This window comes from Macrotis lagotis, chromosome 7, assembly GCF_037893015.1.
Source record: "Macrotis lagotis isolate mMagLag1 chromosome 7, bilby.v1.9.chrom.fasta, whole genome shotgun sequence".
Classification (NCBI taxonomy): domain Eukaryota; kingdom Metazoa; phylum Chordata; class Mammalia; order Peramelemorphia; family Peramelidae; genus Macrotis; species Macrotis lagotis.
In genome coordinates this window covers 199,803,835-199,822,203 of record NC_133664.1, presented here as the reverse complement: position 1 = coordinate 199,822,203, position 18,369 = coordinate 199,803,835, and the positions used below count along the sequence as shown (strand labels likewise).

At 33.3% G+C, this 18,369-nt stretch overlaps 1 protein-coding gene across 1 annotated transcript in view; it reads left to right on the top strand.

The window, feature by feature from the left end:
- Positions 1-18,369, top strand: part of ANO2 (anoctamin 2) — a 546,921-nt gene that overhangs the window by 374,798 nt on the left and 153,754 nt on the right. The window contains exon 14 of the mRNA XM_074195316.1: positions 12,831-12,905. Coding sequence (XP_074051417.1) covers positions 12,831-12,905 — 75 coding nt within the window. The remainder of the gene's footprint in view (positions 1-12,830; positions 12,906-18,369) is intronic.

The following is an 18,369-nucleotide window of genomic DNA, read 5'->3' as shown; positions in this document are numbered from 1 at the left end:
ATTCTAAAATGATAGGATTGAACTAAATGAAGCAGTATGGTACCATGATTAGCATACTGGATTTAGTCAGAGGACCTGAGTTTAAAACCTAGCTCTACAAACATTCTACTAGTATGACATAGGATAAATAATTTAACTTTTGTGGAGCCTCAGTTTTTTCTTACATCAAATGCAGGGCTTAGATTGTGTACTATGTTGTTTTTCCAGCTCTGAATCTATGTTTTTTTTGTGGTTGTTAAAGATGGGTAATAATTTATATTTACAAATAATGAGAAAAGGAGAAAGAGAAGGACAGAGAGAGAGAGAGAGAGAAAGAGAGAGATGAGAGAGAGGAAGAGAAAGATAGAGAGGAAAGGAATGAAGGAAGGAGGGATAGAGGGAGAAAGACAAAGACAGAGAGACAAAGAAACAGAGAGAGAGAGAATTGTAGTATGGTGGATAGAATGAGAAGGATCTAGACTTTAGTCTTGCTTCTGATTTGTCCACCTGAAAAAATCACCTCTCTTCCTCAAAGACAAAAATGACTTTTTAGAAATGTTTTATTCTATGAGCCAAGGACCTCTTTATGTTTCAATAGAGTCTCTGTAAAACTACCTTGCATCAAAGCTGATATCCCAGTGGTATACATCAGAGGTATAAATGACCTTCTTTCTCCTCCTATGTTTTTTTCCCTATCATTTGAAAAATCTTGGGTGCTAGATCAGTTCAGAGAAATATGGGTCAAATATGTTATTTCTATACTATTACTATAAAATATAGAGGTATAGCACATCTACATCAGCAAATAAAATAAAAACAATGAAACACAAAAGGTAGAAGTAAGATCATCACAAACTGTGAAAGCTTAACAGAGTTGTCTATATCTGATCCATCAAGGAATAGGGCAGTGTAAAAGATTTTTAGCCACTAATTATTTATTTATTTGTTCTGCTCCCACACTGACCTTATCTTAGTTTTTCCACTTCATAGGGGATTGGAGACAACTAATTTGTAGGCAGGCATATTAGCCTATTAGGGACTTTATTTGAAGGAGAGGCAGCCAGCACAGCCAACATATGGCCCCATCCTTGGGGGCCATGTGCCAACCATTTGCTATATTTGAGACAGTGCTCTTTGCCAGGAGTTATTAAGTTCTGTCAAGTCTGACTGACTGAGTGAGATTTCCCAGGGATATATAGGGAGAGGGTTGAAGTGTTTATGTGGTAGTTGTGATTGTGTTGGTCCCTTAGGGAAGGAAGTGGGATGAGAGCTTAGTTCACTTCTTGGGAATTTGAACTGGAATTCTCTTGTGACTGTCATAAGATGCATGCCCTATACACAAACTTTACAGTTTGGTTAATGAGTTTTACTATTCATTTCATTGATTCACTCGTTCAACAGGTATGCATTAAATAAAAATCTATTATATTGCATATTTTGTGCTACTTTTAGTACATATCACTGTTCTAGGTCCTAGGAGATGATTTAAAGGTAATTAAGATACATTACTTGGCCTCATGCAACTTACAATCTATAATAAATATGGCAAGTTTTGAAATAACTAACATAGAGGACAGAATGTAATGAGACATGCAAATGAAGAGTTAAGTTTCAGAGTGGGATTAAGATAACTTCAAATTAGAAGGATCAAAGAAGACTGCATGGAAGAGGTCACATGTGAACTGACTTCAAAATGTACACACTGTTTAGAAGGGAGAAGAGGACATTATGGGCTAAGGGAATACCTATATGGAAGCACAAGAGTGTCAGACATTTCTGGAAATGGTGACTGATCCAGTTTATCTGGGACATATGGTTAGCTTGGAGGCTTCTCACTTGTCCTCACACATGGTAACCTATCTCCAATCTCTGAGTTTCTGCCTGTTTATTTCCTGGACCTGAATTGTACTATCTCTGCCTTGGAGAATCATTCTCTTCCTTCACGATGGCAGCTAAAGTAAAATGTAAACAAGCTTTTCCAGTTGCCCTCAATTTTGAGTATGCACCTTTCCTAATTAACCCTTATTCCAGGTGATATCTGAACTAGAATTCCTAAATAGAATTCCAGAACCTTATCAAACATATCCTATAATCAGAGAGGGGACTGGGATGGTGTTTAGTGAGAACAGAAAAAAAATGAAAGGGACTAATGAAAGGCGTCATTATGATAGAATTATGACTAATCAGATAAACCAATGAAGGGAAAAGGAAGTCTTGAAGGATCATGAGCCTTTGGGTATCCTAAAGGGCATTATCAGAGTGTAAAACTGTGAAAGGGGGTGAGAGGGAACAAAAATAAAGGAGAGCATTGAAAAGGAGATTTCTGTTATTGTTGCTAATGCAATGAGGAGAATGGAAAATAGAAATAGAGAAAGAACAGATGGAGAAATGAGCCTGACAAAAGGCAGAATTAAAGATGTAGAAGGGAATGCTTTTGAATGAAATCTTAGGGGTGGAAGAGATTGTGGAGATCAACAAATTCTCTCATGCTGTAGAAATCTCTTCTACAGAATAGTTGATATATGGTCATGTAGACACTGTTTGAACACTTGTGGGAAGGTTACTAACCCCCAAACAGTTTAGGGTCCACTAGGTGGCACAGTGGATAGAACACTAGCCCTGGAGTCAGGAGGATCTGAGTTCAAAGCTGACATCAGACACTTAATAATTACCCAACTGTGTGACCTTTGGCAAATCACTTAACCCCATTGCCTTGCAAAAACTAAACAAACAAACAAAAAAGACAGTTTATTTTTTTCACTTCCAACTAAATTTTTTTCCCTTTATATTGAACCAACATCTATTTCTCTGTAACATTCTCTTATTAATTTCTGTTCTAATCCCAAGAATGACACAAATCATGAGACAAAGTGGTGTTGTAGTTGAGACACCCACGTTATACACTTGACTCTTTCACTTTCTGTATGGCTTTCAATAAATCACTTACCTAGACTTCAGTTTTCTTATCTGCAAAGTGATTATATTGAATTGCATTATTTACATATTACTTTCACACTTTAAAAAAAAGTACTTTCCTTTTAACAACCCAGGAAGATAAATTATTATTTCACATTTGAAGAAACTAAGGACTAGAAAGTGTGATTTGCCTGTTCTACTAATGTGCAAGATTTGAGCAATGGATTTTAATTTTAGCTCTCTTTTTCAAAACTGCAACTGCCCTTATCTATTTGTACATCTCATCAATTATGTCTGAATGAAATCCAAAGAAACATAGAGATGAGTTTGAAATTTTCATTAATTTTTGAACTACTTACATTTATCATTGTTTCAATTGAGAAATAAACAAGAATGGAGCATAAAATGGAGCATATATTAGTGAAAGTTTTTAAATTTAATTATTTATTTTATTCTGAACTTAAAGCAAACATTTCGATAACATAGTAGAATAGGTAAAAATGTAATTGTACATGAAACTGCAAATCTGTTATGTACAGCTTGCTATTCCTTTTAAATATATAATAAAGTTATCATGTAACTTTCTTTTTTTAACCTTTCTCTATCACCCCCCTCCTCCTAGGATGGCTACCATTTGACATACAAGTATATGTGGTTTTTGGGCAAAACCATTTTATGCATACTTTTATTAATCAGTATATCTTCCTTCTTTGTACTGATAAAAAGTGCCTATTTGAAGAGATTGTCTGTTTCACAGGAAAGCACTGATTCCTATTTTCTGAAGAGATTTCCAATTCTCTGTAGGATGATGATGATGATTCCATCAAGGCAGTGGGTTTTATTGGTTTCTTTTGAGAGAGCAGCAGTTTTTGTTTTGGCTTTTACCCTTCCTGATTTTAAATCATTTCACATCATTGATTCTGTTTCACTATCTGTAAAATAATGATTTTATATATATATAATATATATATATATGTATGTATTCACACATGTATAGAAATATAGTATACATTCATTTTATATACACATGTATGATACATATATGTATACACACGTGTGTGTATATATAGCCTACCTATCTTACAGAGTTGTTGTAAGAAAGAATTTTGTAAAGCACAAAGCACTAAATTTAAATTTTGTAACAATTATTAATAGTGAGAAATATCATTGAAAGAACTGAGCTCAAACCTAGTAAAACTTGGATTCAATCCTGCCTCTATTAGCTATAACCCCAAGCAAGTTATTTAATCTCTTATCATTCTAGGCAACTCTGACTGTAAGTTACAGAGAAGATACTGATCCTGTAGGGAGAAAGATTTTCCTCAACTGAGAGTTCCCTGTGCCAATGCACAGTTATGATCATTATCCATATTTATAATAATAAACTTCATCAGTATGAATGCTTTGATGACTCTGTGATCTTATAAATGTGTATACATTGCATCCCACTGGTACACATTGCAATCTAGCTATTCCTTTTTTTTTATGTTCAAGTCAGAAGGTCACTTTGCTGATTTCATGGACTTCTTCAAGTTTGAAGGACAACTATTACTAGAGACTGTTTTATTCAGGTCCTTCTTATAGGATTGTAGAGACTTTCCTTTAAATCTAGAATTGCTAGAATACCAATAGAGGAGGATAAACTTAGCTATCCCATGCATTCCATTCATTATTAGGTAAACTTCTTTGCTTTTTGTGTGTCTCTGATGCCATTTATTCCACTTTTCCTGTATAGGTCTTTACTGACATGTTATAGTATGTTTTGTATCTCCTTCATGGCTTTTGGAAGACTTTGGATTTTAATGCTTTGGAGATGGTGATATTCCATGATTAACAGCTAATAAACATCTTTGGAAAGATATTGTTTAAAATAAGAACCTTTGTTTCAGGAAGAAGCTTGGGGTCATTTTCACAGGCAATCCTATCTTTTTTCTTCCTCTTGTTCAATTTGGGGCATAATTCATTAATCATGCACAGTAACTATCCAAGATATACATATACATACATATACATATATATATATGTATATGTATGTATGATGGACAAAATCTTTGGGTTTTCCATGCAATTATGTAGCAGAGTCTATCCAATAGACTTTCTTCAAATATTTGATTTTTCCTATGTGAATATGTTTAATTTTTTTGAGTGATCATGGATTTCATCAAAGAGACTGTTCAGTATTTTGCAACCCTTTCAATCATTTACAAATAGCAATATTTGGAGGACCTTACTATCTATAAGGAATGCATCTTCCATTTTGACTTTGTACAGTGTGTATGCCTTGATAATGAAAAATTCCTTGATTATTCCAAGCTTCTCTGTTTTATGTCCTTTTGAGAGTAATAATCAGAGTCAAAAAAGTTATTTCCCTTTGAAATATTTTCATATTTCAAAGAATCTTTTTAGGTTGTGACATATTTTTTTTGCAAGGCAAATGGGGTTAAATGGCTTGCCCAAGGCCACACAGCTAGGTAATTATTAAGTGTCTGAGACTGGATTTGAACCCAGGTACTCCTGACTCCAGGGCCGGTGCTTTATCCACTACACCACCTAGCCGTCCTGTGACATATGTTTTAAAGAAAGCTTGTTGGAGGAGAATTTTATTCTACTAAGTTAAATATACATACTTTGGCTGGTGGCTTTGAAGAGTCTGGATTTCTAAGAATTGTTACCAAACCCTTAGCTTCCTTCATGCATACATTGCTATGTTTTCTTCAGCAGTTGCTGTTGATTTGAATAGCCTATTCAAAGGGACTGCTTCCAGTCTGTCTACAATCAGTACAAAGTCTTTTCCTAAATCTTGTAGATTAATACAGAAGAGAAACTACATGGTATCATGGTGCAATAATAATAATAATAATAACAACAACAACAACAACTAACACTTAGAAATATAGTATCCAAAGTCATTGCCCCCCCAAATCATAGGATGTTCCCCAGAGAAGCCTATCCCAGCCTTAGGGTTCTCTGGGGATCTACCATTGCTAAAATCATAGCTCATGAGCCCTCCACCAATGTCATTCAAAACAAAGGAAATTAATGAAATGAATCAAAATAAGTAAAGTTTTAATAAAAGTTTTTTTCATACACCTGAGGCACAGTCTCTCACAAATACATATATACATGCACATATACAAACACATGCACACATCAATCTGAAACATGATCATATGTGGGAAACATGTTGGAGAATCACAAATATTAAGAATTCATATGGATAAGGCATATGCACAGAGAAACACACACAAAGAACACATGTAGCCAGGACAGATGCACTGAAAGACACTCATGTTGGGAACACATGTAGCTAAGGCAAATGTTTGAAAGAGAAAATATGTAGGTAAAGTATGTCCTAAATGGATACACATGTAGGCAGGAGGAGTGACCATGGCACTTGCATTGTGAGGGATATGTATGCTGCAGAACATAAATATGGAGAGATACTTCATGATTTGGTTGCTGCAAAGTCCTTGATGTCTTTTAGTGACATCATGATGCTGTTTTCACAGGGTCTGCACCCTGCTAGTCTCATGAATCATCTTTAAAGGATACTTCCACCAGGTACATTTCTACCAGTCACTATTCTGCTGGACGCTGCTCAGCTGAATGCTCATTAGCTGGATGCTCCTCTATTGGGCAGGAAGCTAATACTGGCATTGTCAGGCACAGCCCCTGTAAACAGGTATCTCTGGAGCTTTTCATTGATTTCAATTTTTTACTTTAACTGAAGTCTAGTATTATCCTTGTGAGAAAATGGCTTGAAAGTCAACTTTTCTTCTATAATTCTTTGGGAAGAATAGCTGCCTTTGCCTCAGCTTGAACAAATAAGAATCCTGAAGAAAGAAGAACCTTCTTGTCTTCTTTTGTACTTTCCTTTTGGAGAGGCCAAACTTTTTTCTATGGAGTCTTATTTTGAAAGTATTTGATTACCAGTAGGATTTATCCTTCCCTCCTCCCTCCCCCCTCCTTCTTAGCTTCTATCACTCCTTTCTTTTTTCTTTCTCTCTTTATTTCTGTTTCTTTGTTCCTTCCTTCCTTCTTTCCTCCCTTCTTCCTTCCTTTTTTTTCTTTCTTTCTTTGTTCTTTGAATAAATGGGGTATGTTTAGTCTAGAAAAGAGGAAGAAGTAACATGATAGAGTTCTTCAAGCAGCTGTACATTTATCATGAAGAAAAGGGAATAGATTTGAAATCAGGAACAAATTGCAAGTTACAAAAAATAGACAAGCTTTGGTTATCTGTGTAATGAAACTTTCTAAAAATTTGAGCTGTCCAACAGTGAAATAGTCTGATTTGGAAAGTGATGATTCCTCTCCTTGGAGGTGTTTGAGCAGGAACACTATGGTCATAGTGAAGATTTCTTTTAGGTCTGAGTTGGATTAGATAGCTTTGAGTTCTCATCCAACTCTCAAATTCTGTGACTCTGTATCCTTTTTTGAAGACAGAACAAACTTGACTCCAAAAATAGTCAGTACAATTAGTACAATAGTTAAAGTTGGAGGAAGTCAGAGTTTTACAATTTTCTAATATTTAAGGGTATTCAAGAGTGAACAAGACAACTGTGAGAGATAGTGGAGGTCTTAATCAGCACACACCGAGCAGACTAGTTGTTTGTGTTCTATCTTGTAGTGGGATTTGTTGATCAGATATTTCTGCATTCTCTTCCAGTCTTTAAGTTTGGATATACTCTGATTCTTGGAATCAGAGATTAAGTTTTCCTGACAACCTTTGTTTTTTTTTTAAAGATCAGTTCTCTTTCAGAAATGTATTAAAACAGTCAGGAACCCTCTCCTTTTGCTTCCACCCCTCCCCATCCCATTCCTTCCCAGCAGGTGTGTCAATTTACATATTGACAACCTGAATTATTTATCTCCACTTTAAATTACAGTCCCCACTCCCAGAGTAATTTATGCACACAATAGGCTGCATCTGGATTCAAAAATGCATTAGGTTCATTACTCCTGGTGCTGATTTCTGGAACACTTTGTCACATGGGTTTGGCCACCCTAATAAGAGTTGACATTTATATAGCACTTTAAGTTTTATAAGAGCCCTTTAGCTTCATTATCTTCTTTGATCCTTATAAGTATGCTTGGAAAAAAATACTCCTACTGCAAATAGTATGATTTTTGTTTTATATTTAAAAAAACTGAAAGTTAAAGAGATAAAGTGAATTGTTCATGGTCAGAACTGACTCTCAAGTCTGTTCTGATTCCATATGCAATGTCCTTTTTACTACCATATGCTACCTCTATTTACATAGATCTTTGGCTTTTCATAGTCTTGGAATTTGCTATGCACAAGGGAAAGTCAAATGGATTTTTTCCTTTTCCTTCTGATTTCTCACCTGTATTTTCCAATTTATCTCTTCTCAATCCCACTTTCTCCAAAAACCCTTGTTAGAATTCATATCTTTCTCTCTTCTTTGCTCTCTCCATTATACCAGGAAGGTACATAAAATTACCAAAGCTTCCTTCCATAGCATTTCCTCACTACTCTTCCATATCCATCAGCAACACACTATACTTCAACATCCCTCTCCAACTATATCTAATTCTAACATTGTGCACAGTAGAATATTCCTATTTTTAACAACCCCCTTTTTTAAAAAAATAACTATCTTCTCCCTGACAATAACACCCCAAATGCTAATGCTCCCTTAAACTACTACTACATTTGTTTTTATTTATTCAATTTACGGATATACATGTTGTCTCCCCTGAGAGGATGTAAGATTCTTAAGAGCAATGAATTGTTTTATTTTAATCTTTACAGTCCCAGGGCCTCACACAGTGCTTGGCATAAGTACATTTTCCAAGCACAGTGTAAGAACAATATGAATGTTGTGAAACAAGATGTGGTGGAGAAGTACAATTATATCACCTTAAAAAAGTATAGATTCCTATGTCAATTGCATTACTCTTCTTTCCCTATCTTATTCTTCTTTGTAAAAAGGAAGGGAGAAATGAAAATGTTATGAGTGTATGATGTGGGAATGATGATCAACCTTGATGGACTTGCTCATTCCATCAATGCAAAAACCAGGGACAAATTTGGGCTATCTGCAATGGTGAATACCATTTGTATCCAGAGAAAGAATTATGGAGTTTGAACAAAGACCAAAGACTATTACCTTCAATTTAGGGAAAAAAAACCGTTATCTTATTTTGTAATTTTGCTATCTCTTGTACTTTATTTTTCTTCCTTAAAGATATGATTTCTCTCTCATCACATTCAACTTAGATCAATGTACACCATGGAAACAATGTAAATGACTAGCAGACTGCCTTGGGAGGGGAGGGAAGCAAGAATGGGGGAAAAATTGCAAAACTCAAATAAAATCTTTTTTTAAAAAAACAAAAAATAATATATGATGGAAGAAAACAATAATCACAAGCATTAATGCAAATGGAATGAACTTAGAAAACAGAGGTGGGTAGCAGAATGAGTTAGAAGAATCTAGCAATATTGATATTATTGTTTTAAAGAATCACATCTAAAACATAATGATTTATTGAAAGTCAAAATGAGGGGTTGAAGTAAAAATTGTGTGCCTCATGCAAATTAAAAAAAAAAAAGATGAAGGGGAAGCTAGGTGGCTTAGTGGATAGAGCACTGGCCTTGAAGTCAGGAGGACCTCAGTTCAAATGTGACCTCAGATAGTTTATAATTATCCAGCTGCGTGACATTGAGCAAGTCACTTAACCCTATTGCCTTGTAAAATGCAAAAGAAAAAAAAGGTGAAAATCATTATTTCATGTGAGGCAAATATTAAAAAAAATAGACATGGTTAAAGAAGATAAATGGGGAAATTACATTATCCTTAAAAGCTCCATATGTATAGAAATGCTCTAAACCAAATGGAGAGTATCTAAATACTTAAAGGAAAAGCTAATTGAATTATAAGGAAAAATAGATATCAAAACTATAGCAATTGGAAACCTTAAATGCCCATTTTATACCTAACAAAAACCATATTAGACCTTTAAATAAGATTGTAAAAATTAGATAGGCAAGATCTCTAGTGATTACAGATGGAGAATCAAAAGTGTGTGTGGGTGTATGTGTGTGTATCTCAGACTTACAATTTATCCTCATAAAAATTGACCATGTGTTTGGGCATTAAAAATTCATAAACTAATGCTGAAAAGCAGAAATATTTCATATATCATTTACTGACAACAATGAAGTAAACAATATCATTTTTAAAATGTCATTTGAAGAAAGTATTCAAACTTAAATGGAAAAAATAGAATATAATCCTAAAGACTATATGACTCAAGGAAAGAAACCTAAAAATGATATAATTTCATCAAAAATAAGAACAATATGACAATATACCAAAACTTTTAGCATTCAGCCAAAGCATTTGTTTGGAAAAAGTGTATATTGCTAGACATTTTAATACACAAAATAGGGAAAGGATAAAATAAAATAAATACAAATGTATATAAAACTCAAAAACTCTAGAAAACCAAAATATTTTTTATTAAATTAAATATATTATACGATTCTGGGAACTCAAGAAGTTAACAAAATTGAAAACAAAAAAGGAAACTGACAAAATTAGTAATCATTTTTGAAAAGAAGCTATTAAAAGTTTTTAAAAATTTGCTTAAAAACTAATTCCTATAATATATATATCATATATGTATATATTATAATTCCCATATTATCCCAAAAAGGATAATTCAGAACTAGTTGAAAATAAAATACAGGGGGGCAGCTAGTTGGCTAGTTGGTGCAGTGGATTGAGCACCAGCCCTGGAGTCAGGAGGACCTGAGTTCAAATTCAGATTCAGACACTTGATAATTACCTAGCTGTGTGGCCTTGGGCAAGTCACTTAATTCCATTATCTAAAAATTAAAGAAAACAAAAGAAAATACAGGAAATTATTAGACAATATTTTGCCTGATTATATGCCTACAGAACTGACAAATGAAATGGAGAGATATTTATCAAAAATATAAAATAAATATCCGATTGTCTGATCTTGCTATCTCTTATATTTTATGTTTCTTCATTAAGGTTATGATTTCTCTCTCATCACATTCAACTTGGATCACTGTATACTATGGAAACAGTGTAAAGACTGGCAAATTGCCTTCTGTGGGCATGTGGGGGAGGGAGGTAAGATTAGGGGAAAATTGTAAAATTCAAAATAAAAAAATCTTTAAGTACAAAAAATGATAAAATTAAGACAAGAAATTGAGTGCTTAAATAATTTAATCACAGAAATTAAAATTAAACAAGCTACAAGTGAATGTACAAAGTAAAAAATGGGGTTGATGAATTTACAAGTAAATTCTATAAAAAATGTGAAAGAAATTAATTTTGATATTGCAATACTGTAAAAACAGAAGAAATGGCATCCTACCAACTCCTTTTATAAGCCTTATATGGTCCTGATACAGAAAACAAGTGAGATAAAGCAAAGAAAGAATAAGCCAGCAACTAATGAATATTTATGTAAAAGTATTGAAGAAAATATTAGCAAAAAAGATAGTGACATATTTTAAAAGATTATATGCTGTGACTAGGTTGGGTTATATTTGCAATTCAGGATTAGTTCAGAAAACTATTAACCTAATAATTCATATAAATAAGGAAAATTATAAATCATATGAGTATATTAATGAATCCAGGAAGTATTTGGACAATACAGCATCCACTTATTGTTAATATATATAAGAATAAATGCAAATTTCTGTAATATGATGTGAAACCAAGACTACCACAACATAATCTGCAATTAAATTTAATAGAGACTTTTACAATAAAATTTGGAATAATACAATGATTTCTATTATTATCATTTTTATTTAATATAGTTCTGGAAATGTTAACTATAACAAGACAAAAAATAGAATTATAGAAATAAATAGATTAGTATAAGAAACAAAATTCTTGCTGTTAAAATGACATTTTACTTAGAAAACCCTAGAGGTTCAACTGAAAGAAATTGAAACTATTGTAGCATGTTATAAATTAATTCACAAATATTAGTAGATTTTTTAAATCACAAAAAAGATAGGAAAAGAAATTGCATTTAGAATAATTATAGAAATATGAATATTCTTGTTTTTCTTAGTAAGTAAATTCCCCATGTTAAGGAACTGACTTACTAAGACACCCAAGAATTTTACACACACACACAAACACACACACACACACGCACGCACACAATTCCAAAATAGTCTTTACAAAAATAAATTATCTTAAATAATTGAAATAGCAATTACTAATTGCATTGGTCAACATCAATATCATAAAACTACTTAATTTGTAGATTATCATGTCAATCACATATGATCAATTAACAATTTATGCATACCCTTTAATTTAATGATGTTACTACTAAATATTTATCTCATGGAGGTCAAAGATAGAGGAAAAAACTCATATGCATAAAAATATTCATAGCAACAATTTTTGTTGCAACAAAGAGTGGGAAACAAAAACAGTATTTTTCATTTGGGGAATAGCTGGATAAATTATAGCATATAAATATAAGGAAATACTATTTTAAGCATAATGAAATGGATAGATTCTGAGAGAAATGTGAAGCTTGTATAAATGTTTCCTTAGGGAAGTGACCAGAACCAGTAAAGCAGTTTATATAATGGTTATAATAATATAAAGACAAACTTTTTTTTTGTAAAAAGAGTTCAGAACTCTGATTGATGTAGTGACTGAACATGACCTTACAATATAAAATTGAAACATTCTTCCAACTCTTGATAGAGAGGTGATAGACTAGTTGTACTAGAAGATGTTTGTTTTTAACTTGATAATTAAAAAATTAAAACCTAACAAGTTAGCAAAATGACAATTATATGCAAAATAATATTTAAATTAAAAATTTTTATGATGTGAGTGAATAACTCATGCAGATTGTTTGATGATGTTTGTCCTGATTTTTATGTTTCCTTATAGGATGATGATGACAAGTTGACTTGGAAAGACCGATTTCCTGGATACTTGATGAACTTTGCTTCAATCATGTTCATGGTAATGTCTTTGAACCTTTGAATTCTCAAGAAGCCAGGATTTAATTCAATCTAATTTGTTCAATATATATATATATTTATTATTTTCCTACTATGTGCAAAGTATTATATTACTATAGCTTAATATAAGTTAGAGATACTTTCTCTAATAGTACCTATCATATTTTACCCTTTTTATCCTTCTTTTCCATTTTTTTTTTCATAAATCCTCTGAAGATTTATAGGCTAATGTGCTAGAATTTCTTTTATATTACATAGGTATCATTGAAGTGCTTAGGTTGTCCATCTATTATTCTTCAATACTGCTGAATGACTGCCCTCCCCCCATGATTTCCCCCTCTTATAAATTCTGAATGCTACTGTATTACTTCTTACACATTAGAGTATCACTGGGACTGGGTTGCAACATGAATTTCTGCATTGTTGTTTGGGGCCCTGGGAGATTTGCTTCTTCAGAGATCATAATAATCCATAGCTTGAAATGATATAGTATCACCAAGAAAAACGTGGTATTTAGAAAAAACAACTGTGTTTTCATGTCAGGAAATATCTTGGTTTCATGATTTCCTAAATGCAATAATTAGGTTTTAATTCATGAGGCTTTTTTGAGTCCATACTTGACCAGATTGCTTAAGTTCTTCCTAAACTAAATTCTGTGATTCTCTGAGACATGGAATGATTCAGACAAGTATGCCAGATAAATTTGAGAAAGTAAACACCTAGGAGAATCAAGGAAAGCTTCCCAGGGAAGATATCTTTTTTATTGAGTCAATAAAAATTTCATCAAGACATATGATAAAGGAATTCCATTTTCATGATCTGGGAAATGGTGAACGACCTGGGAAAAGGTATAAATATGGAAAATTATAGATTTTGTTAAGGGAACTTCCAATATAGTTTTACCTGAATAGGTATTTAGTTAAGACTACAAATTATATTATTGGGGGGGGGGTATCTAGGTGGCACAGTGGATAGGACCTGTTAGAAGGACCTGAGTTCAAATCTGGTCTCAGACACTTAATAATTACCTACCTGTGTGACCTTGGACAAGTTACTTAACCCCATTGCCTTGCCAAAAAACCCCCAAAAAACCAACCTTCAAAATTATGGGGAGGAGAGAAGAGAGAAAAGAAGGACAGAGGTCTCATTAAAAGAATATATCTTGACATTAAGAAAATTTTACTTGCCTACTTGTGAGTGTGACCTCAAATTTTCATTATTGTCATCGCCATCACTATCCATTCATTCATTCATTTAATTGCAAATATTCAATTAAGAATGTAATAGGCATTAGAGAAGATTCAGAGTTTAGATTAGATGTGGCCTTCCCCCCCCCCCCATGGAACTTGAAAACACTAACAATGTCTCATATTATTTGTTAATCTTCATGCTCAGTACCAGTTATATATGTAGGTTCTCAGTTCCACATTAAATTGATTTTAACTAAATTGAATTGACTTGATAATAAGTTTTTTAGGTCAGACTCTTGGTTAAAATTATTGATTTCTTTTTTTAGCTTACTAGTAATCACCTTGTAGAAGATCATACTAATGGAAATATTGGGAGGGTAGAAGTTTTTGATACTTGTTTATTCTGTCACATATATTAAAGAGAATTTATAACACTATCAAGAAATTTAGTGTCTAAAATATTTTTTTAATTTGTAAAAAGATAATAATAAAGAAACAAGGAAATAAAGACTTGTGGAGTAAGTATTTGAATAATTCAGGAAAATGAAATTCACAGTCTCCCTCTCTACCCTTTGAATGACTAAATTCTTAGGCTCAGTAGTTCCAGGTTTCACTTAGTCAAGGGCTATCCCATTCCTTGAATCATTAGTGGGGTTGGGAGCATGGGCAAGAATGTAGTATAGAAAAAAAAGATGATACATTGCAGTATTAACCATAATGGAACCTAACATTTTGTTTTCTTCTTGACAATTTTTCTATTAATATACAGGCTTTAGTTAAATGTTCATTTAACCACCAGGTGGTGCTGATGATCCCATACTCATTAGAGGGGCATGTCCCACTGGGGCAATATTTATGCCAAATTTTCAATTATTACCTGAATTAGCACATTTCTTCTCCTAATTCCTCCTCTCTCTATGGGATAACATTTATCTAGATGTATTGATATTTGTGGCTCTACGCAACTGAAATGAGTCCTCAGTTCCTTCCCATTGACTGGCTATTACCTTCACCTTTTGAATATTATGTTTCAGGGAATATTAGTGATATAAACTTGGCTTATTGGAGTTGGTTTTCCCCAAATGTAAATACAAATGTAGCTATACCATATGTAGTATTTTTTTTATTAATGGAGTCAATAGATAAATAAATGGGGCTTAAAAACTAAAGAGCGCAATTCACAATATAAAATATAAACATTGGCCAAGTAGCTATAATCTTTTTAATTCTTCAAGACTCTAAAAGTCTTCTTTTTCTACTTCTTCCCTACCCAAAGCCTCAGTTATTCTAAAGGAGGGAGAGAGAGAGAGAGAGACAGGATGTGACATGGCAAAGTAACAGCAAAATTTGGTGCTTGGGGTTAAAGTGTGCAAACCACTGAGTCAACAGGGAACTTCAGAAAGAAGTACAGGATATATATATATATATATATATATATATATATATATATATATATGTATGTATGTATGTAGTAATGATGTACTGTTGTAGAATTATTCTGTACTGATAAACAAGGCTATCACTCCCTCTTATGTGCCTCCCCCAGATTTGAATGTGTAGAGTCACTTCCCCTTTTGAGCATATCTTTTTCTCTTAGCTACTTTCTCAGTCCTTTCTCTAATGGTGTGTGGTTTTCACTTTAAACAGAGTGATTAGAAATAATGGGAAAGAAAATAGTTAAGAACTCTCCTCCAATACCAGTCTACTTCAGCCCCCTGATGACTCATTCTTTCATCACCCAGAGGGTCCAAATAAATTTCCTCACTAGTGGGTTGCTGGTAGAAAAAAAAGTACCACAATTTTAATTCTCTTTTGCCTGCTTCTCCATTACTTCCCTCTTTTGCATTAGCAGTACAGTACATTTGTCACAATTGTCAATAAGAGATATAATAGAAAAGTATATGAAATAAAGTTCTATGGGAGTTAGGCTGTAAAGCAACCATCCCTCATAAGCTTCATGCACAGTCTACTCTCAGAGAACCAGTTTTGGAATCTGATACCATGATATTGTCTCTGGCTATCACTTTTTTTGCTATGCTCCTCTACTTCTTTGCCCCACAATCTCTCAAGATGAGAGAGGCTAACTTGTTAGTCAATGTTGAGCCAGTCAATTATATGGTCAAGGCAGTTTTCTCATCAGGAATCAAGAAATGGTGAATACTGGAAGATCTCTGCCAAAAACCATCAGGCATCTACTTCCAATTGTTAGCTGTGGGACTGTGTAATATACAAAGTGAGTAGAATGATTCAAGACTAGTCACTAAGAACTGAATGGATATCTTAAAGGAACTGACATTTTTGCAGTCTTAAAAGGAGATAGAAGTTCAAAGAAACAGAGATAAAGAAGGAGAGTACTCTAGGCATAAGGGATATTTTGTAAAAAGGAATGTCATTTATTGACAATAGAAAGACTTATTTGACTGATGTAAATAAAGAGAATATGGAAATAACATGTGATCAATACCAGAATGATAAGAAGTAGCCATAATGAGAATGACTTTAAATGCCAAACCAAGTTTCTTGAGATGCAAGACTAGGACCTGAGATGTAAGACTAGTACTTAAGAAAATGATAAAAACTGATTACATAAATTGCGTCATCATCAGTATAGATATGAAAATGAAGAAACAGAAGATGATGCTAAGATGGTTTGAAGTATAGAATCTGAGAAGAAGAGAGCTCATTTTATATTTTCTTCCCCTTCCACCCTGCAATGAAATTTGTGTCAAATTAATTACTAAGAAAAAGTAGAGAAAATAATTTAGACAACTGAAGGAAGAAAAAGTTCTGAAAAAGCCATTGTGGGGAGTGAAATAGTCAGTATCCTTGTGTTTCTTTTTCCAGGGGGTTCAGCAACATTTAAGCAGAAACAGAGAAGGTAAATGTTGGGTGCATTCCAGGAGTTTGGCAAATACAATAAAACTAGAAGCTAGAAAGCAAAGCATTCAAAGATTGAGGATAGTATAAAGTTGAAGAGTTTAATAAATAGGTCAAAATTCTGAAAGCAACATTTCCAGGTTGATGACTTTGCCTGAGGTCACATAGATAGTAAGTATTTGATATGTGGGATATAAACATAGGACTTCCTCACTTCAAATTCAACATGAATCTATTATATAATGCCTCAAAATGTCTATTATCTTTGTTCTCTCCTTTTTAATTATATAGATATCACCCCCACCTTGTCCCCTCATATCTTCTTTGAGTATTGAAATGGCCTTCTTTAGTTATCATATTGGTACTTCAAATGATGTGAGCTTGAATAGCTAGGTTATGGATTCATTTGGAAATTATTGTGGTATACAATGTCTCAAAAATCTATTTTCTGCAAGATTACTTTCCATTTTCCTAAATAGTTTTTGCTGAATGTTGTATCTTTAAACCCCAGGTGATAGGGACTTCAGGTTTATCAAATAGTATACTACCAAGTTCATTTGCTTCTGCATTTTATGTTTCTAATATGTCACACTGATCAATTTTTTCTATTTTTAATTAGCACTATGTAATTTTGAAGAGTACTGCTTTGTATTATAGTTTGAAATCTGTTGTAGTTAGGCTCCCTTCTTTCCTCCTATTTTTATAATTTCCCTTGAGATTCTTGCTGTTTTGTTCCCCCAGATATATATGTGTGTGTATACACACACACACACACACACACACACACACACACATATATGCTTTTCCCCCTTCTTCCACTTGTCTCATAATGCCATTAAGTTCTACATGTGCTATCATAATTTTTAGAAAGTCCGTTTCTTGGGTAAGATTTTCTACTTTTTGTTCTGAGATATTCTCTCCTAATTCTTTCTTCTAAAGCTATTTTTTAATTTATAATTACACTTTTACTCTCTTGCTCCATTTTCCCCTAGTAATCTTTTAATCCTAGTGACTAAGTCATTTTTCCCCCCTCTAAGGCTTTACTTGTTCCCCTGAGCTTCAGCTGGCATTCCTGACTGGATGCCTTTTGTCATACTCATAGCTTCTGGCTATATTTTGGTGTAGTCCTAGGCCGGATGAAGGAGCTTACTTTTGTCAATTTTGGGGTTTCTTAATCATTATTTTATCTGTCCCATTTTTAGCTCATCGTTGAAGTGTAGGAGAGAAAATGAAGTTTTTTCATAACCTTTCTTGCTACCATCTTACCTGGAAGTCCTTAGAGATATATACTATATTTAACATTTACCAACTATTAACACAATGACCTCATCTTACCTTTCAAAATTTACCATACATTACTCATTTTCACTCCCTTTATGTTCCAGCAAAACAATAGTA